The sequence below is a fragment of the Microtus pennsylvanicus genome, chromosome 14, assembly GCF_037038515.1.
Source record: "Microtus pennsylvanicus isolate mMicPen1 chromosome 14, mMicPen1.hap1, whole genome shotgun sequence".
In the NCBI taxonomy this organism is placed as follows: Eukaryota; Metazoa; Chordata; class Mammalia; order Rodentia; family Cricetidae; genus Microtus; species Microtus pennsylvanicus.
In genome coordinates this window covers 29,331,401-29,353,180 of record NC_134592.1, presented here as the reverse complement: position 1 = coordinate 29,353,180, position 21,780 = coordinate 29,331,401, and the positions used below count along the sequence as shown (strand labels likewise).

Below are 21,780 nucleotides of genomic sequence, written 5' to 3'. Positions count from 1 at the left end.
AGTGTGAAGAGCCACCAAGCCTCATGACCTTTCAGTCCTTCTAACTCACATGGTAGGTGACTCCCGACCTCCATGTGGGCACTCCGGCGCTCCTGCCCAAACTCGTGCACACAAACTAGGGTCTCACTGTGTAGCCCCGGCTCGCCCAGAACTCAAGAGATCCACCTGCCTCTGTTTCTGAAGTGCTGGGAGTACAAGCATACACTAATATATCTGGCTTGGAATAATGTTTTAAGCAAACCTTTTTTTAAAATTTAAAATGTCCAAAATGTTAAACAAGCGAGTGTTTGTAAGCCCCACCCTCCTGCCTCCCTCATCTCCCTTGGAGTCTTCTGGCTGTCCCATTCTGCAAGTGTGTATTGACCGTCTTGTGTGCCAGGCTCCGAGACAGATGAATGGCTGTTCTGTATTCCCCTTTCGGTGCTGGGGTGAAACCCAGGACCTGGTGTGTACTGGGCGCCTTCAGCTTTATACCCCTCCCCTTAGGTGGAAGGAACCTGGGCTCCGAAATACGTTGTGTGGCAGACAGTTCCGTCTATTGCTTCAGCCTACTGAACTCCTACGGCTCAACCAATATTTGCCCCATATGAGATGTTTAAATCCGTGTTACTGAAACCCCAGGTTTTTCTTCCTAAACTGGGAAGTGGCCTTGCAGGCTCCTTGTTTTAGACATAAGTTTTTTGGAAATGAGATTTGAGATGTCAGCGTGGTTTTTTTTCCCCCTTTTCACGGTGACTTTAAATGGAACAGGAATGTTCCAGATCAGATTTTCTAGAAGCCAAGGCTGATGTGTACAGACCCAGAGCCCCTGCCACCCCCTCACCAGGTGGCTAGGAGTGTCTTAGGACAGATCTGCGAGCAGTATTAATTACGGGCTACCATGAAAAGGATACAGATCTCTTCCTAGAAGTTGGCTGTGTGCTGTGGCTCCTTATCTCCGGGAGAGGTCTGCGCTCAATTACCTGGTGGGAGAGTCTTCTCTCCAGAGCCCGGGAAAGGTAGCTGGAGGCCTGAAGTTGGCCGGATGCTCTCCTTATTAACTCCTTGGTTTCCGATCTAACAAAGATCACAATCGCCACCCAGCCCTAGCAGGCTAGCTGGTCCCCTGTCTCTACCGCTCAAGTACTGGGATAACAGGAATTCTCCGCCATAGTTGTTGTTTCTGAATGCAGTCAAACAGTGAAAGAATGAAGTAATCACTTAAGATCCTGCTCTGAGAAAAATGCAGAGTGAAGACAGGAGAATTAGGGGTATGTCTCTAAAATAGCTGAATTGAGTGCTGAGAGCCCAGGGGTCTGCAGGATCTGCTGGCATGGCGGTCAGCTCCAGATCAGAACAGCTTTCTCCTAACCAGGGAGCTTGGGCCATTTTCCTTCATGTGTACAGACGTGGAAGGTGTTTTCGGTACCGAGGTGCTGTGTGGGCTCGGTTGGTTTGTTTGTTTTACTTTTGAGACCTGGTAAGCCCAGAGTTTGCTGCAGAGTCTGGGCTGGCCTCGAATTTACAGATCATCGGCCTATGCCTCCTTCGTGCTGGGATTGAAGCTGCCGTTAGATCCGCTGTGTCAGACAGGAACCTCCTAAGGGTTTCTTGAATATGATGTAGTTCTGCTGAGCTACACCTCAGCCCCAGGCCATCCTCTAAAAGTCAGATTCTGTGGGCTGAACCGAGTGGTGCAAGCCTTTGAAGTACTGGACCAGCCTGGTCTGCTAGCAAGTTCCAGGTCAGCCTGGGCTCCACCTAAATGGTTTCATCTGTGGACCGATTCCCAAATAATTACGTAGGCTAAGAGCCATAGCTGTTCCAATTCTTTCATTCCTTCCTGGCAGAAATGTCTGTCTGCTTGATCCCATATGTAAGGAAGCTTGCAGAAACCAGGTGTCCTGACAGACATTGAAAGAGAACCCTGGAGGTCCATCCTCTGGGCTTGGCTGAGTGTGTGTGTGTGTGTGTGTGTGTGTGTGTGAGAGAGAGAGAGAGAGAGAGAGAGAGAGAGAGAGAGAGAGAGAGAGAGAGAGAGAGAGAGCGCTGCCAATCATTCTGCCTTCAACTTTTGTAAATCAAGGAAGCCTGGGACCCAGACAAACCTAGCATTTACTTGTTGTCTCTGGCTGCTCCTAACAAGTGATTGAGCAGGGGCAGCGGGGCGTTGGGTCACAAAGTCCTGGACTTACTACCCATCCCTCACAGAGCAAGGGACAGTCAGCCTCCCAGCTTCTGCAGTTTAGAGTCAACTCCAGTGGTGGCAGCGGCATGTCTACACCGCCTCTGACAGTGAAGATTGCAGAGCTGGGGGCTGTGGTAGCATCGCTCAGAATAGATGAGCTCAGAGATAGACGGAGGCACCTTACTGATGGACCTGGTGGCTCCTGGCAAAGGGAAGGCGGCAGTCTGATTGAATTTATTAGCATATCTAAAGGACGGCTTGTGTCTCTCCGGGAGGATTAGCCTGGCCTGGGAGCTGAGAGACTGGCAAAGGTGCCTACCTGCCCAGGAAAGGGGAAGCTGAGGCAGGGGACAGAGGGACAGCGTGATGTGATTAAACATTCAGCCAGTCTGATTAATGTCTTTCTGATTATGACCTTGTCCCTCTCAGTCAAGTTGTGACCTTGCTCGTTAGGAAGACCGATCAATTTCTTAGGTTTTAATCTTCCTTTCTGCATTGATATTGCTGGGACTTCAGGCATTGAACTTGGGCGAAGGAAGTCGGCCCCTCATGGACAGCCCCTCTCTGTGGCTAGCGACATCTGAGTCTAGACACATTTAGGGGTCTTCGTGTGGAGTCAGTTTCCGGTCTGTGATGCTGCACCCACATTAATCAAAGCCATACAGATGAGGTTTTCTGAGGAGAAACTCCAGGTGTTGGACCGCAACCGCTCTTTGTAGTGACTTTCCACTGGGTGTGGGTCCTTCCAGCGAGAGCCTGCAGCTCTCAATGGAAAATCCCCTCGACCCTCACCCCAGTCCTGTTTCTCTCTTCCTCTCGGTTTGTTCGGTTGTTCTTAATGGTGTTGTAGGGTGCAGTTATCAGTGATGCCTTTCATGGACTTCCTGAGTCTTCAACCCCTGACAGCCCTTCTGATATCACAGACTCTGTTTCCCTGAGAGGACAGTAAGCTTCGAAGGGACAAGCTTCCTTTCCCTGAGCCCAAGGCCCCTCATAGCTCCTGGCATGGCAGAAAGGTCAAAGCATCTGAACATGGGACAGGCCCCAAACCCAAGTGTCCCTCATTTTCCCAGTAAGGAAGAATGAAGTCAAAGAAGTCTGGCCAATTTGCATATATAAAGCTTACTGACAATATACTTATTTTAGTTTTATTTGCATATTTTGAATCTCATGTTGTCAAACAATTTTTTTTTTTTTTAGACAGAACCTCAAACTTAAGGTAGTTCTGCCTCAGCTTCACAAGTACTGGGATTACTGGCATGAGTCACCATGGACAGCCTTTTTTGTTGTTTTAGTTTTTTTGTTAGATTTGTTGATTGTTGTGTGTGCCACCGTGGTTCGTTTGTGGAGGTCAGAGGGCAAACCTGTAGAAGTCAGTCCTCTTGTGTAGGTCCTGAGGGAACCACACGGCTTTTCAGGCATGGAGCCAAGTGTCTTTACCTGCTGATCCATCTCCAACCCTTGAAAAATGTGTGTGTGTGTGTGTGTGTGTGTGTGTGTGTGTGTGAGAGAGAGAGAGAGAGAGAGAGAGAGAGAGAGAGAGATTGAGATTTTGTAAACCTAGGCCAGCCTCAGATTTTCTGCATTTTGTCTGCCTCAACCTCTCCAGGAGACCTCTATGACTTCCATTGCAGGTGTCCTCACCACACTCAACTTTTGTTGTTTTGAGATAGGGTCTCCTGTCCCTGGCTTGCCTCTATTTCCCAAGTACTGGGTATGGGCATGGGCCTGAAAAATACTTATTTTTTCTAAGCACATTTTGTTTAAGGCATTGAGTTTTCCCCCAGAATCTTAATCTCGGCCCTCTGCCAGCCCTCTCACTGAGTTTTGAGTGGTTTCGTAATGCTTCAGGTCCCTGTCTGCCCTACCCTTCCAGACTGGTTGAGTGTGTGGACCACTCTCCCTGTTTGTTTGTGTACTTTTAGGTCATCATATGCCTCCACTATTAGGATAATCCTTTCATGTGTTAGTTTCCGGATGTTAAGCTTATCTAGGTAAAATATGTTTTTTTTTTAACTTCCACCAGTTTCAACTGTAAATTCATGTTCCTGAGAGTGACAAAAATTGGGTTAAATTTCTTGGCACCCTTGTTGCTGACCTGTGCAGATAAGCAGCATTGATTGTAGCCTTCAGACAATGCCAGTAGTTTCTAGTTAAATCTTAGCGACTGGTAGCTGGGAGGTGGCAGCACGTGCCTTTTAATCCCAGCACAAAGGAAGCAGAGGCAGGTGGGTTTCTGTGAGTTCAAGGCCAGCCTGGTCTATGAGGGAGTTCCAAGACAGCCTGGTCTATAGGGAGTTGGAGGTCTGTGAGACTCTTGTCTTAAAATTTAAAAAATTAAAATAAAGGAGGAGGGGCTGACATATCATGCCTAATATGAGACCTTACTTGCGTATTAAGCATCTCCCCCTTTTTCGAAAGGACTAAAGGTGGCCTTACATTTGAGCTTGTGACTTGGTCATTAAGTTCTTCAGTAAATTTGTGTTGAGTGCCAATCATTACACTGGGAACTGGTCCCAATTCTAGCATCTTGCCTATGACAAAGTCAAGGAACAAATTGAAGAAGAAGTGAAACCAGGGATAATAGGAACTCTAATGGAGACGGAGGGCAAAGGAGGCTCAGGGAAGGCTATGTGAACAAGTGATTTTCAAGGTAAGTTGAGGCCCAGGTAAGAGCTCTGAGGACCAACGTTCCAGGGAGAGGAAGCATCAAGTGTTTTGTTTGTTTTTGTTTTTGTTTTTTTTTTTACCCTGGAGGCAGAGTTTTTCTGTGTAGCCCTGACTGTCCTCGAACTCACTCTTGTAGACCAGGCTGGCTGGCCTCGAAACTCACAGAGATCCACCTGCCTCTGCCTCCCTGAGTGCATCATCACCTCCCGGCAGCATCAAGTGGTTTAGGACAAAACTGTGGTGCCAAGCATAGTCTCAGCTGCTCCAGAGGCTGAAGCAGGAGGATTGCTGGAATTTAGGTTGAGGCTGGCTTGGAACCGTATAAAGCAAGGATACTCCCCACTTTGAAAACTATACTTGTGTACTTGGGGGAGAGGGGTTGTGCACGGGCATGCCTGGTGCCTGTGGAGGCCGGAAGAGGTCCTCAGATGCCTCTCAGGGAGCGGGAGTTAGAGTGAGCCCCTTGTGGGAGCTAGGAACTGAACTTGGGTCCTCTGCAAGAATGTGTGCTTTACCCATTGCGCTATCTCTCCTACCCCAGTTTTTTTTCTTTCTTTTTTCTTCTTTGCTTTTGAAATAAGGTCTTGTTGTGTATCCTTGGCTGGCCTGGAACTTGCTGTGTAGACCAGATCTTCTTGCCTCTGCCTTCTGAGTGTTGGGATCAAAGGTGTTCACTCCCAACTCTGCACTTTTTTTTCCTTTTCTTTTCCTTTCCTTTCTTCTTTCTTTCCTTTCCTCTTTCTTTCTTTCTTTCTTTCTTTCTTTCTTTCTTTCTTTTAGCGGTAGTTAGGGAGCTGGTGGTAGAACAAACACTTCACATGTGTGAAGTCTCGGTCCAGTCCAGCACAGAAAAGAAGGGCAGTGTCGAGTCCCACCTTGCCTGCCCAGAAGAGGTGATCCATGTAGCAGGAGTGTGAGATACCCTGCCAGCACCTCCCTGGATGTGTGACTTGTGACAGAGAGCAAGTGAGGAGTCCTGGCATGGAGTTCCTGCTCCCCAGAGGCCCTGCTTCTGGCTCCCAGGAAAAGTCCTCAGGGAGCAGGGCAGAGGCATGACAGATGGGGTGTTCTGTCTGGGACCACCTCCAGGCCTTTTGTCTTGGAGAATGAGGCTCCTTGGTGAATCCTGGGGGACCCAGGACTGGTATGGGGGACAAAGCCCAGGAGGAGGAAGGAGTCGGGATCTTCCTGCAGGCCAGTGACAAGCCAGCTGGCTGACCTTGGACAGGGACTTGAATCCCCTGGCCTCGATTTCCCTGTCAGCCGAGGCTGTTAAAGTGGAGCTACTGGAGGGTGGAAGGAACAGCTCATGAATCCTGTCACAGACGGGTGGGTGAAGGGGGAATATGGTTGGCCTGACTCGGTGACCGTCCAAGGAGGCATTTAAACTGACTCAGAATCGTACCTGGGCAGTTTGCTGGTTGTAGCTATCCTTTTGAACTTGTGACTTTTTTCTGAGCTATTTAGTAAACTGTATCTAACAGTAGTTCCTTCCTCTCAAGTGTTGCTGCAGAAACTGAGCCGTGCACATAATGTGTGTAACTTCATGCCTGGAGTATAATCGCCTTAGAATAAACAGCTCATTGTCCTGTTATTTATGTTTGACCAAAGGAAGCTGTTGAAGATTTCTGGGCCAGGTAGTAAGTCTCCTCTTAGCAAAAGAATTCTGGCGATGATAGGAAGGGAGGATCTGGAAGCCAAGGGTATCTGGGGAGGGGAGGCGGGGAAGGTGGGATGGACTCACGTATTGGGTACCAGCCTGCTAGATCTAGTCTGGAAGGGAGGAGCGTGGTGGAGGGTTAGGAGCACGGGGACCACTGAGAGTGCTAAAGGTAGGTGCAAGGGTGTGGAAGAAACCTGGCAGATGAAGCAGGGTGGGGAAGAGGAAATTTGTGAAATAGATGCAATTTTGGACGTGCTGAATCTGTTTAGGTAAAATGAGATCTAGGGTTGTGTTTCTCCAAAAGTGTGCCCTGGCCTACTTGGTTTCCTTAGAAGTGCAAATTCAGGGGCCTGGCCCTGAATTGAACAGCACGTGAGGACTCCTGAGGGACAGCTGGTTCAGCTATCTGGTTCGCCACACCCAGCCTTCTTCCCCCAGCTTCCTGCCTCTAGGGATGATAGCAGGGGTGGGGGAAAGTGCTGGAGGTGAGAGCTGTGGGTGGGTGGGAGGCAGAGGGGTGAAGGAAAGGAAGTGAAGAAGTTCTGAAGCACGTTCGCCCTAGTTGTAACTGTGGCACATCCGCCTTACCAGTGCGGGGCCTGTGCCCGCACGATGTGGTTGTCACCGGCTCATGTGCATACCTCAAAACTTCTAGAGCCAGGGTTAGTGGCCCAGGAGAAAGGTTGCCATGGCAGTGATTCCTCGCGTAAAGAAACAGATTGTGTTAGCTCCCAGGTTAGGAAGGAGACAGTCTTGTGAAATGGCAAACTTAGTAAACAACAAACAAAAAGCAAAAGACATTTTGGGATCTCTTAGCCAGTCTTCTTCATATATACACACACGTATGTATGAAATAATATACATATTTCACATATATACAGTGAATACATACATACACACAGTACATACCTCAATTCCATGTGATCAAGCCTATACTTAACTAAAAGTGGTTTTAACTAAAAAATGTGAAAATGCTCCTTACACTGTAATGCTTTAGTTTTTTTTAAGACAGGGTCCCTCTACATAATCCTGGCTGTCCTGGAACTTGTTCTGTAGACCAGACTGGCTTCACGCTCACCGAGATCCGCCTGCCTCTGTCTCCAGGGTGCTGGGATTAAAGGAGGGCTCCACCACACTGTCTCAAATAGCAGTTTAATTGGAGGTGTTCTCTTCTCTCTTGGTGGCACATTAAAAGTACATTTTCTTATCTTAGAAATGATGAAGTGTGCCAGCCAGGTAGAAATGACAGTCTCTGCAGAGAAAAGGGAGATGAAATGTAGTCCTTCATCTTAGCTAAGCTGGTGGTGAAGGGTGTGTGGTCCCCCAGGAAGAGCCCGGAGGAGGACCAGGAGGACACTGTTGTCCTTTGGGAATTCTCTGTGGGGCTCTTCAGGCTTTCAGATCATCTACATTCAGCCTTAACTAACAGATACTTAGGTGCCAGGTATGGTGACTCAACACTTGTGAGTCTGGTACTTGGGAGACAGAGACAGGAGGATAGAGTTGACTTACTGGCCACACACACACACACACACACACACACACACACACACGCAAACCCAGCATATTCTGGGTTACTGATGTTAATGACTTCACAGCTGTACTTACTGGCTTAGCAATCTTGAATTTTTTTTTTTTTTGAGGTAGGTTTTCTTGTAGTCCAGGCTGGTCCTGAACTCCTGCCTCCTTTCTCAGCCCTGGAATTATAGGTATGTACCATTACACCCAGTATTATTGTTATTATTATTTGTCTGTCCCTGCCCTGTGTCCATCTCTTCATTCCCTCCAGTATAAAACTTTTTGGTTAAGATCGGTTTTTCTGTTGTTTTCTTTCTTGTTTTGCCCTCCTCTTTATTCCTGGGTTAAATTATCTGTTTTCTGGGCTCTTCCACTTTTTGTGCTCTGTTCCGTTTGGAGTTGGAGCACAGGCTGCAAGAGTGTGTTGGAGAGGGGGTGCTTCTGATGCCCTGTGTGTGTGGAAAGGACTTTCTATCACCCTTCACTACTCTGTTAGGTTCACACCTCGGCTTCCGAGGGAATTCTAGTTGACAGCCTTCACCTCCCGCTCCCGGAAGCGTGTTCCAGGAACTTGTGTTGTGTAAGGAGGACTTATCTGATTTTTTTCTTCTTTTTGGAGACAAGGTCCCATGCAGTTCAGGTTGATTTGAGGCTCACCATGTAGCTAGCCTGGGCTAGCTGGGAACTCATCCTCCTGCGGCGGCTTCCCAAGAGCTCAACTGACAACCTGAGTTGTGAATTTTTTGTTTAGGATCTTTTTGTTTTGAGATAATTATGGATTGTTGTTTTGTAAAAAATGCTGGGGTGTCCCGGGTGGGCAGAGCTGCGCGGGTCCCAAGGTGCTGTTGGCTGCAGCGAGAGCCAAGCGGCTGCAGGTTCCCAACAGCCGGCTGCTGGTTCCAGAGCAGTGGCCTGAGCGGTGGTTGTGGCCATGTGGCAGGAGACATCGGGCCCTGGGAGCAGCCAGTCCCAGGCAGAGATGGCTGCTGGTCTCAGAGCAGTGGTGGCTGGCCATATGGCAGCAGGCAGTGAACCCCAGGCAGAGACGGCTGCTGGTCCCTGAGCAATGCCTGGTCCCAGGCATGGAGACACATGGCAGGCAGGCAGAAGATGTGGATAGATACGACATGCAGGGTGAGGTTGAATGTTTATTCAGGGGGTTATGGAGGAAGAAGGGTGAAGGGAGGACAGAGAGAGAGGGAGAGAGAGAGAAGAGGAGGAGAAAGAGACAGAGAAGGGGGAAGCAGAGAAGTGGGGAGAGAGGCAGAAGCGAAGCTGCCTTTCTGAGAGGAAGATGGAAAAGAGCGAGCTCAGGCCGAAAGCTGAAGATCAGCCTGCCTCAGCAGATGGGGGAGGGAGTGGGCGTGGCTTGTCTCTTAAAGGGACCAAAACCATATCATGGATCACATGAAGCTGTGAGCAGAGATAACCATGAGATTGGGCACATTCCTCACCCAGCCTCACCTATGTAGATTCTTGTATAATCTGGAAATTGGCACAGATAGAGTTTCCATGTTGCAGTCTCGCTGGTGTGGGGGCCTGAGTGTGGTGGAGCAGGGATGAAGGGTGTTCCTTTGTTTACCTTTGTCTGTTACTTCAGGGCACTCATTCCTCCCTCAGGTATAGGGATGTCCTCGGAGTTGACTCACGGAGGGGGGCGTGGCCCCACTGTCCATTCATCTTGTAGGCCTCATCTGATTGGGCCTCTGGCCCTGTGTCCTAGACATCATTCTTGCTCATATTCTCCAGAGACATTCTCTGTCAGCTTCCTCTTGTGCAGACCTTGGTGAGATTCTTGGTGGCCAGGGGGCTGCAGAGCAGGTTTGAATCAGCGAAACACTCCCTTGACATACTGTTCCAGAAAAGACTATTTTTAGCCCATGCCTCTACCTATCTCTTGCATTATCTTGAATCTTCTGTGCCTGAAGCTTTCTGAGGGTCATTTGGACCAACAGCTTCCCCTTTTGGTTCCTGTTTCGGAAGGGGCGACGGGAACAGACTATAAGAATCCAGGTGCTTCCTCAGTCTTTGACCTAAGCGGCAGGTTGGAAACTCATTCTGTTTGACATGACAAGGACTATAGAAGGGCACGGAGTGTGAGGGTGGGTTCAGTTTGAGGATGCTGAGAAGCCCAAAGGCCTCCATGTGGGAGCTGCGGAGCATGCGGGCCCAGGAAAGACCATTTGTCCCAGTGTAGAGATGTTATAGGGATGTTACATGATGGAGTTATGTGGGCATAGTGGAATAGGATCCTAGCAGTGGATGGGGGTGGGGGTAGGGCTTGGGGACACTGGACCACACACAGTGAAAGGGAATGTCTCTGTCCTCCAGCACTGAGATTAATGAGAGCCCAGTCCTTCAGGGCAGCTGCTCACCACTGCCTTTGAGGTCAACTGGAGCCTTGGAATTGTTTGAGTTTAACAGCTCCTGTGCCTGAGCCTGGATGGGGACGATGGCTTGCCTGCAGCTGCGGAGACAGCTGGTGTGGCTTCCCCCTGGGATTCCCTTCTCAGAGTGGCCTGGGATCAAAGAGACTACCTCTTTGCCTCAGGGTCACAGTGAATTCCAGCTCAGCTCCGGATGTGCCTTCCTGTCCCTCAGAAACAGACAGACAGGAGCTGGGGGCCAGCCATCCGCAGATTCGAATGCTCTCAGGTGTCCTTGGGTGGACAACCTTCAGTGTGACACCGACAGGCTAGAGACCAGCTAGCTGGTGTCCTCCACATCTGCTCCGGCAGATCTGCCTGGGTGTAACACGGTCTGTGTTCCGTTCAGTTCTGGTGTGCCGAATTTATCCAACTTTGAGATGGGAGGTACACCTGTTCATAGACAGGGAAACTGAGGCTCAGTTAGGTGGCTCAACTTGCCAGAAGTGGCGTCTGCCTGTGTCTATAGTGGACACACTTCCAGGTTGGGACCTGAGTTTGCACTAGCTGTTGTCTAATGTGCTATCCACTAACTTGGTCACACCTGAGTTGATGGTGTGTGTGTGTGTGTGTGTGTGTGTGTGTGTGTGTGTGTGTGTGTGCATGAGCAATGCACCACTGATGCCCCCTCTCTGTGCTGAGATCTCCTGGACTCCCCTTGAGACCACAGGAACAACGATGAATTAATCTCATCACTTTATCAAGGAGGCACTTACAGAAATTACAAGGCAAGGCCACCAACTTGGTTTTGTTGGCAGCCGGCCGCCAGGCCCATAAAACAAATTGAAACGAACAAAATAAATAAGGGAAATTGGAAATCCACACAGGCACTTGTGTGTGTGTGTGTGTGCGCGCGTGCATGCGCACACACACCCCCTGAAAGGTCAGGAATGTTGCTCCACACTCGCTGTTAGCACTCTTGCATAGGAAACACTCCTTTCCTGTCACCTTAGGGAGACAGCAGGACCAAACCCACACCCCCATTCTGGGCAGTAACTAGTGGCTCATCCTCACTCAAGGGGTAGCTGGCCTCAATGCGGCTGAGAGCAGCTCCCATGAGCAGGCCACCTGGTTCCATTCCCAGGCTGCTTCTGCTAGAGTTGTGCTCTCCCTTCTCATTCATAAAAACTTTACAACAAACAAACAAACCAGACTCTCACTGTATAGTCCTGTCCCATTCTGAACTTTGTGATCTTCCTAAAGCACTGGGACATATGTAAGATGGGGAGAAATTGGCTAAGTTAAAGACTTAATAAATGTTGAGCAGGGCTGCAGCTGCATCACCAAATGCTCGGTCTTTTAGTGGTTAGTGTGCTTTGGGAACCTACTGTGTGTGAGTCAGGTCTTGGACTGTCAAGAGGAACTGGCTTGCATGGAGGAAATAGTCAGGGCATGGATGGTGGGCAGCATGGGGTGGTTGGCAGAAAGGAACAATACCTCCTCAGCGGGATCTGGATTGGTGGGCTGTAGACCTGGGGCAGAGGCCACTTGGTGGACTTGCTTCTGTTTACCAGTCAGAACTGGTTGCTATGCACAGTGCTGGGGAGTAGGAGGGGCTTAGGCTGTGTGTGAAGATGGTTGGGTGGGGTGGGGGACAGGCTCCAGAGCCTGTAAGATAACACACGCGGAACAGGTACAGAACAGGTACGTTAGCTGAGCTTGTGTTTTCCTCTTGCTTATCTTTGATATTGCCTTGTTTAGCCAGGTGTAGTGACTCCACATCTGTAATTCAAGACTGAGGCCAAGGTAGGAGAATCCCTGAGTTTGGGGCCAGACTGGGCTACAGAGTGAGATCCTGTCTGAAAAATTAAAAATCACTAGAAAACCAAAAACCATGTTTATATGACCATTGCAAGTTACTGCCACACCCCAGTTGACTTTCCATGAAGTTACACAAGTGAGTTCTCTCGGGAAAGATGCTTGCTGCTAAGCCTGATGACCTGAGGTTTTGAGCCTTAGAACCCACGCGTTGGAAGAGGGAACCGACTCCCGAGAAGCTGTCCTCTGGTCTCCAAACACAGACTGTGGGCGCTCAGGACACACACATGCACAGTGCACACACACACATGCACAGTGCACACACACATGCACAGTGCACACACACACATGCACAGTGCACACACACACATGCACAGTGCGCACACACACGCACAAATAAGTAAATATAATACAAACACACAAAGAAGACGGGAGTAGCATTGATTAGAAGAAGCAAGGGGTGTGATGAGCGGAGAAATGTCGTAAGACAATTGTCCTGTTGTCACAGGCGTCTCTGTGGTTCCCTTGGTCTGAGCTCTGGGGAATGCGGCAGTCTGGTAACTTGGGTCCAGAAGTGACCCTGCTTCAGAGCCCTTTATCACTGATGGCCCACACTTCATACTTTGCTCTAGGAGATCTGATAGTGTTTCCATATCCCACACCAGGAGGCTGTGGCATGGGATGCCTGGGAACACTTACCTCCCCTTCTGGCTACCAGACCTCCTCAGCTGCTGGGCTAGTAACAAAAGCTTGTCTTTGTGGGTGAGGCACTTTCTGTTTTCTTCAGGCTCCTTGTGGGGTACAGGGGAGTGGGTATAAGAGCTCTGGGCCCAAGGTAGCTCATTTTGGCTTCCCGTTTCTTGGTCTGTGAATCAGGCACTGGTAGGCCAGCTCAGAGATGAAAGGGTCAAGAGAGCTGATCCAGAGGTGGCACACAGTAGTGGGTTTACAGTTGGAGCCCTGGCTATTATTACTGTGAGTGGATAGTAGCAGAGCTGGGGCCAGGGCCCAGCTTCTTTCTCCTTGGCCCCCTGGGATGGGATGAGCATCGGATGTCTTCTGTTGCTTTTTTTCCCTGGTACCAGGCTTGTAGGCACAGAGCCCACATTGGTTAAATAGGTGTTGAGAAGACAGGGGACTTGGGGTAGACACTGTCCCTGTTTCAAAAAGCTGGACACTATCCCATGCTTTCACAAGGAAGACGGCTTTACAAAATAAGCACCTCGTATGACGAAGTGGTTTGCTGTTTGGTTTTAATAGTTTGAGAGTAGCCTACATGGCCCTCAGACGTTGAGCGTCTCGCTCCAGCATCTCCAGGGTTGAGACCAATTGAATGGGTTGCCTTACTTAGGCAATAGTTCTTTATTTTTGCTCACTGATTTGTGTGTGTGTTATATGTTTGAGACAGGCTATATATATTTTTGTGGCCCAGGCGGCCCTCAAATTCCTGTTCTGTGGCTAAAGATGACCTTGAAGTTCTAATTCCTCTGCCTCTCCTTCAGGATCCCAGGTGTGCCCCACCAGACCTGGCTTACAGGCTGCTGGGTGTAGCACTCAGGACTCCTGCACACTTTCATCACCTGAGCTACATCCCAGCCCCATTTCATTTCTGAGATGTGTAGTCCAGGCCGGCCTTGAACTTGATTTGTAGAATGACTCTGCTAACCCCCTGATCTTCCTGTCTCCAGCTCACCTCCCAGGTGCTAAGATTGCAGAGCCAGTGAGATGGCTCAGAGGGTGAAGGCAGTTGCTGGCAATGCAGCAACTAGGTTCAATCCCTTGAGCCTCATGGTGGGTGGAGAAAACTGACTCCTGCCTGGAAAGTTGTCCTCTATGCACTGTGTCCATACACGCTGGCATTCAACTTTCCTCACCTTCACTAGTATACACACACACACACACACACACACACACACACACACACACACAAATTAAAAAAATGCAGTCATAAGAAAACAGGAATGCGCACGGTCAGGCCTAACCTAGATTACAACTTGTCTTTTGCTTACCTGTCTTCTACTTTCTGTCCATCTATTTTAAGGCAAGGTCTCACTGTGAAGCCCTGGCTGTCCTGGAATTCACTATGTACAACAGGCTGGCCTCAAACTCACAGAAATCCTCCTGCCTCTGTAGGGATTAAAAGCATGCACCACCACACCCAGCATAGGCTACAGGTTTGTTTTGTTTTATGTTGTGTGCCACCACCTCCCGGCTAGGCTACAAGTTTTTAAAGTGACTTTCCACATAAGGTTTCGTTCCACCCTTCTCTTAGGAGCTAACAACCCACCTGTTTTGCAGATGAGGAAACTAAGGTTAAGTGACAGCAAGGAGATTTCCTCCAAGTCGGGAGCTTGGTGACCTGGCCCCCAGAGGGAGCAGAGTCCTGTCCCTGCCACAGTTTTCCTGGGCTTTTCCTAATGACAGGTGTAGGCTGGAGGAGCTGGGGCGGTCTGTGTTGATGATCAGCTCAGCGCTGAGGCTGTGCTCCTGGTGTCAAATGCTGACTCAGCACATCTGATGTCATTCTCCTACCCCACCCCACATCCTGTGGCTGTCACAGAACCCAGAACTGTGAGTGACCATTCTCAGAAGAGAAGAACTGTTTTTTTCTCCCCAGCTCACAGGCTGAAATTGGCATGGGAGAGAGTTTGACACATTCCGGAGAGCCACTTAAGAGTTCTTGCTCCAAGTAGAACTTCCCTGTTCAACCAGGGGTTAGAGCAAGTCTGCGCGGGCCAATTAGTTCCCAGACAGTCAGCCTAATGGGTGGGGGTCCGGGATGGACAGCAGGCACCTGGCAACCCTCTCTCTGTTGCAGGAAACATCGAGTACAGCTGTCCGGCCACCAACGAGTGTGAGATCACCAAACGGAGGCGCAAGTCCTGCCAGGCCTGCCGCTTCATGAAATGCCTCAAAGTGGGGATGCTGAAGGAAGGTGAGACCAACTGCCAGGGTGAGGGCTCCGCTTGGGTTGTCATGGTGGGGAGTGTCAGGCCTGTGAAAGGATACGTGCAGGCCTAGAGCCTTGCCAAGGGCGGTGTGTGTGTGAGAGATGGGGGGCTATAGGCTGCCATGCCATAGTAGCCTGCTGGACTTCTCTTCTCAGAAAGATGTGGGCTAGTAAGATGGAAGTCAGGAGGTCCCAAGGATCCTTTTGGGGACTCCAGGCCCTATTTGGAGTCTTGGCTGTTAGCTTGTTACCCTGGGAAGTCCTCGTTTGGACTAGGACTCCCCTCCCCATCTTGACAGGTGGACTTAGGACTCCTGGAGCTCCCTCAGGTTTGGAGGTAGATACTGAACATTGCTTGCTGGTGAGGAGTGGCCCTTGGCTTCCAGTGGAGTTCAGGACATGTCTCTTGCCTGGTGAAGTGTTTTCCACCTCTATTTCTCTTCCGTCTTCGTTCTGGTTTTCCTTCCTGTTGCTTTTTCCTCTGGAGTCATTTGGTGTATTGGGTTTCCCTTCAGTGCAATGATCAGAAGTCACAAGTGCCAACTGAGCTAAGTTTAGTTCCATCAGAGGTTTTTTTTTTTTAATTTGTTGGCCATTTAGCTTTTAATTTTTATATGTTTTTGTCTTGTATGTATGTGTGAGTTCCTGCATGTATATATTTCCATACAGGTGCCCTTGGCTGTCAGAAAAGATCTTCTGATCCCCATAAGTGGCAATATAGGTGCTGGAAACAGAACCCTGGTCTTTGATTGAGTTAACTGAAGCATGGTGATGTTAACATTGTGGCATCGTGTGTGTATTTTTTTTACTTGAGAAGTGGCTCCTTGGAAGTGTGAGATGGAGCCCATTGTGTGGAAGGCCCCATCTCTTGTGGATCTGCCCTGTTTGAATCTTGTTCAGTACCGTATTGGGAATGGGGTACAAGTGTGTGCGTGTGTTATAGTTGCACGTACGCACACCATTGCGCGTGCCCGTGTGATTCCCTCAGAAAGAGCCAGTGCACATTCTTACAGATCAGCGGCCAGATGTCCCCCGGGCTGATGTACTGAGTCCAATGCAGCCATTAGGGAGCCTTGCCTGAAGGAGGAAGGGACCAGTCGCCAGGGCACATCCTACCTCCTCTGCTGGCAGGCCTGTGTCTGAAAGGGGAGAGCTGACGGGAAACGTCCCGAGCGTGGGTGAAACTGAGCTTCTGGCTTAGTGTCCGTCCACATAGAGCTTTGTGGTACCTGGCATCAGAAGCTCCGTGGGGAGCAGCCTCCAGGGAGAAGCAGGCCTCCTGGAGTCTGGGTTCCTGCCAGGTAGAGCTCTTGGCCGCTGTCCTGGCTCCTGCTTTTGTTTGGGTATCCTTCTTTGCTGTGTGTGCAAGGTCTGGTCCCTAAGGCCAGCATCTCACACCCCCGTCTCAGCCTCTGACTTCATTCTAGAAACAAACTTCACACTTCCCCTCTGCTGATTCCTGCCTTAGGGTCTCGCAGTCAGCTGGGCAGCAGGCGTTCCTGCATCTTTCAGAAGAGCAGGGGGTGTAAACACGGCTCTCATTTCCTCCCTTCTACCCAGCAGCTCGAGATGTCTCCAATCACTTTTTCTTAGTAAAATAGTCCACGCCACTGAGCTTTGAATTAGGGGCTGCAGCCGTTACTAGGGATGAAGTCAGATGCGTGGTGTTCTCTGCCTCACGATCAAAGCCTGTCAGTTGCCTCAAGTGGTTGGAGACTGGTCCTGTTTCCCACACGGCTTCCTTTGGCTCTGCCCTGTCTCTCCTGGGATGACTGGAGCGATCGGTGACTGAAGGCAGTGTCCCAGAATCTCTATGCAGATGCATTGTATGACAATTCATGTTTTTAGGGAAAGTCATCCTTTTCCTATGTGCAAAATTGAATGCAAAATCTGATGTGGGTTCAGAGCTGGTGACTGGCATTTCTTTGTGGCTCTCATACCTAACAGTCCCTGGACCTCGTTTCTTCACCTCCTTTGAGACCCGTTCATCATCAACTAAAGGTGAGGCTCCAGGGGGACAGCTGTGATGTTGCCTTGGTGTGTCAGCCCTTTGGCAACATTCAGTTCGTGTTAGACTCACCTGAGTTCACACTGGTCTTTTCTACAGCCAGCTACTGAGTTGAGTGAGGCAGGTTGGACCCATTGATCTCCTTCCTGGATTTGTTGGTGGAACTCTAAGGGAGTGTGGTGTTACCTTAGGCTGGTCCTCTCTGAGTTCAGAATGGAACAAGATGGTCCCTGGCATCACAGGTGTGGACAGATTCAGTCTCCAGACCAGAAAATCCACTTGGCTGTGTCTGTCCGGTGCCCCCAGTCTTCAGGTCAGCTCTGGGTCTTGACTACATCTCCCTAGCCAGCTCTGTCTCTACTCACTTCACCTTCCCCTCCCCTGACTTGCCCTCTCTCCAGCCACTCCTGCTGCCTCCTCCCTGCCTAGGCCTGCCCTTCCCTTCCCGAGGGTTTTCTGAAAGATACTTGATTTCAGTGAGAGCTGGGCTGACGGCCATACAGTATGCTTTCTCTCTCTCCACGTGTGTCAGAAAGGCAGAGAGCTTCTCCAGGGGTTCCGGGTAATTGGGTTAGCGGCCAACTCATGTCAGGAAATTAAAAGGAGGCCCTGATCAGGTTCTGGCTGTATGGGATGGATCTAATGGTTTTGTATTTATAGAAGGCTCTGCCTCTAGCCCATGCCAGAAATACCTCTTCTCTGGTCTTGTGAATAAAGGAAGAGAAATTCTTTTGCTTTTCCAAAATACATTAATGTTTTGAAACAAACCAACTCTCCAACGTGTTGGAGGACAGCATTGAGCTACTTTCTGGCCTATACACATGGCCACCCCACCCTCCTGCCTTGCTAGCTCACAAGACCTCCCCAAAGCCTCCTGAACACTCACGTGCAGTGACCTCTGACTGTGTAACCGCCCAGCAGGTCAGTTAGTCTAGGGGTTGTAACCCGCCTGGCAGGTCAGTTATTCCAGGGTCCCGAAGAGGCGCTATCTGAAAAGACATGGGCGGGAAAGAGGAAGAAGGCCAAGCAAGACCTGTTGTCAAAGCCTCCGTTTTTTTAGCGTCATGGTTGCTTATATAGCCCCTGGATGAGGAATTTGGGTTGAGATGGGGCAGGGGCATGGCCAGGGCAGGAAGGGATCTTGCAGCTATGGTCCGAGCCAGTCAGGAGGTCACGATAGGTCAGGAGTCGACACACCTAGTTCTCTAGGCAAGCAGAATCCTTTTGTGATTCCAACCACAAACAGTTCTCTGGATAGTTGGAACGTGAGGCAGGTTCTGTTAACAGATAGCTCTCAAGATAGTTGGGTGTGGGGTGGGCTCCGCCAACAAACAGTTCTAGAGCCCACAAACAGTTCTTAACACCGTTGGGGTGTGGGGCTCTCTGCAAACTCCCCAGGACAATGGTCCCTACAATACTTTTTGGGGGGAAATGGCTCCTGACATGACTGGACAAGTGTTGACTGAGTACAGACAGTTGCTCTTGGCTGTGTTGAATTCTTATTACAGCTCACTCCAGGCTTTTGACACAAGAGCATTGGATCACAGGTTCAGCCCGTCTGGTCAGGCTCCTGGGAGGGAGGTGAAGTTTATGAAGATCTAAGTAGCCTTCCCAGGGAGCTGCTAGATGGCCAAGTGGGGGTCTGACCCTAGTGGTGGCCAGGGATGTCTCTGGGCTTCTGTTTTCTATCCTGTCTGTATTCCTCTTCATTCAATGCCAGCCTCACCAACTTGCTTTCATTCTCCAAGCCTGGCAAGACCTAGTTCTCACCTTAGGGATTCTAGACAATGTCCTCTCTCCAAGTGTGTTCCTGAAGGCAGGCTTCTTGTCCTTTCGGTCTCTGTGTAGATGCCGTCTCCTCCATCACCTGCCCATAGACCTTGTCACTGAACTGCTCCCACTCAAGAAATGACCTTGTTTATTTACGTCCGCACTCAGCTTCTTTTGTTTTTGCTCTGCCCTTCTCCTAACACCCTTGCTTTTAATTCAAGAAGCAGGGTGGCAAATTGCCTTTCCCTGGGACTGTCAGCTCCAGGGTGGTGGTGTGGTAGTGCACATGATTGAAAGGCCCCAGTGGAGTATCTGAGACCAGCAGGCTGTGGTGGCATGATTGATTAGCAGTGTCTATCACGGGCAAGGAAATGGAAAGTAGTCGCACAGGTGACAGGACCTGCCATGCTTGATCTGGCCCAGCTGTGCTTCGGTGACTTTCCCAGGGCCAAGCAGCTAGGACATGACAAAGCTGGGTGGAGTCTAGGCTTCTTGTAGGAAGCTGGTCTCATCCTCAGTCTGGGTTCCTTGCCCAGCAGAAGCCTGTAGTTCTTCTCCAGCAAGAACGGAGTAGAGGAGGGGCAGCTGGCTGGACTGAGTTTTCCCTGCCGGGTGTAGTTTTAGACATTGGCCGTGGGAACACAGGGATCACACAGGCTAAATGTCCTTAGCAGTGTGAGGCTGTGGGCCAGGGGGGTCTAGGAGGGAGAGGAGCAGCAGTAGACACTGGTTCGGTAGCCAGTGTACTGGGATTCCCCTTTAGACATTCAGGGACTGGTGTGTGTGTGCGTGTGTGTGTGTGTGTGTGTGTGTGTGTGTGTGTGTGTGTGTGTTTATCCATCAGGAGATTCCCGTCAAACCTCACCAGGTGTACTGTTTGGTTTTTGTCATCTTGACACAAACCTAGACATATCTGGGAAGAGGGAATCTTAATTGAGAAAATGTCTCCATTATACTGATCTGTAGGCAGGTCTGTGGGTGTACTCTCTTTTTATTTATATAGAAGCAGCCAGCCCACTGTGTGTGGTGTCATCCCTAGTCTTGTAGAGTTGTATAAGAAAGCAAGGTGAGCAATCCACCAGGAGCAAGCCAGTAAGCAGCATTCCTACATGGTCTCGGCTTCAGATTCCTGCCTTGGGTTCACTCCTTGGCTTCCTCCTAATGATGGATTATAACCTGTAAGACAAATGAACTCTTTCCTCCTAAGTTGCTTTATTAGTCAGTGTTTATCATATCACAGCAGTGGGAAGTGAACTAGGATACCAGGGTGAGCTTCAACCCACAATCCCCCCTGGGAAGAATGCTCAGAACAAAGAACTGTATCATAGAGACCCAGACCCTGCCTACAATCACCTTTGAAAAGCACTTGGAAGGAAGAGGGCAGGTGGATCTCTGTGAGTTTGAGGCCAGCGAGGTCTATAGAGCTAGTTCTAGATAGCCAAGGCTGTCTTGTGGAGGGGAGGGTGAGGGCGCTAGACCAGAGGTTCTCAACCTGTGGGTTGTGACCCCCAGTGACTGAATGACCTTTTCATGGAGTGGCCACGACATCAGAAAACATGGGTATTTACGTTATGATTCAGAACAGTAGCAAAATTACAGTTATGAAGTAGCAACAAAAATAATTTTATGGTTGGGGGTCACCACGACATGGGGGACTACTGTATTAAAGGGTCAGGAAGGTTGAGAACTATTGCTCTGGACAGTACATGACCCCAGAGACCCCAGGCTCCGAGCCTCCAAGGAGCATGTCCTCCATTCTGAGCTGTCCCCTTCCTTGCAGACTTTTCTCACCATGCAGGACAGAAACGGAGTGGCACTCAGTCACCCACAGATCCAGATGCAGAGCCTTCTGTCCCTCCTGGCTCTGTGACCCTGTCCAGGTCTTGTGTATACCACCAGGCTTGTCTTGAACTTCTCTGCATCCTAAAATAGCCTTGAATTTCTGACCGTCGTATGCAGGGCTCACAAGCAGGCACCACATACAGGTTTATGCAGTATCGGAGATTGAACTCAGGCTTTCTGCACGTTCCGTCAGCACTCTGCCTTCTGAGCTACAACCCCAACCTACCTGACCTTTCTCTGGTCCTCCGTTTTCTCCTGAGGACAGCCCTGAACTCTCCATCCTCACAACTGTCGTAAGGTGAACAGTCCAGGACCTGCTCTTCATAAAGAAAGTGAGGACGGTGGAGCCAGTGCTGCCGGCTCAACCCTTAGCAAGGTCAACAGGCTTCAACCTGGGCCAGGAGTGAGGGAAGGATTCTGGCTTCCAGGCTGGTCCTCTCCATACCCTTGGTAAACCTCCCCTTGGGCAGAGAGCCACGTGATGGTGGAGGGCAGCGCCAGGACAGGCCTGGGTCCAGGTGCAGGACCACGCTTTAGCTAGTTATTTTTAGTGCATGAAAGAAACATAAACTGGCTGCTGCCCCAGTACCATCAGCTATTTTTGCTTTGAAAGACTGGGATCCCGTCCAGCCTTGAGGGAGGGGGTTGCAAATGAGAAGCAAGGTGGTGGTTGGGGGAGGGAGGATGGCGAGGAGTGGGAAGTATTGTCCTTCCATTAAGAAAGAATGAGAGGCCCAGTGGCGTCATGGCGGCCATTCAGTCAGTGCCTGATCCTGATCCGGAACTCTGCGGTGCCTGCAGTGGATAGCAGAGGCCAGCAGGTGGGGCATGGCTTTGAGACGTTCCCCTCCTCTCCTTGAAGCTTCTGTACCATCTCCTGGGCCCCAAGCAGGGCCCCCACAAGGCCCTGTCGGCCAGCCTCAGTGTCTTGAGGCTGGGAGAGGGTAGAGCAAGTGTGACTTAGCCAAGGCCCAAAGCTCTGTCCTTGGGCTGAACTGAGGTGGCTGC

General features: G+C 50.0%; 1 protein-coding gene across 2 annotated transcripts in view; it reads left to right on the top strand.

Annotated features, from left to right (window-relative positions):
- Esrrb (estrogen related receptor beta) overlaps positions 1-21,780 on the top strand; it is a 155,772-nt gene that overhangs the window by 108,914 nt on the left and 25,078 nt on the right. For both annotated transcript variants that reach the window (XM_075948101.1, XM_075948102.1), the window contains exon 3: positions 15,021-15,137. In XM_075948101.1, the coding sequence (XP_075804216.1) occupies positions 15,021-15,137 (117 nt within the window). The remainder of the gene's footprint in view (positions 1-15,020; positions 15,138-21,780) is intronic.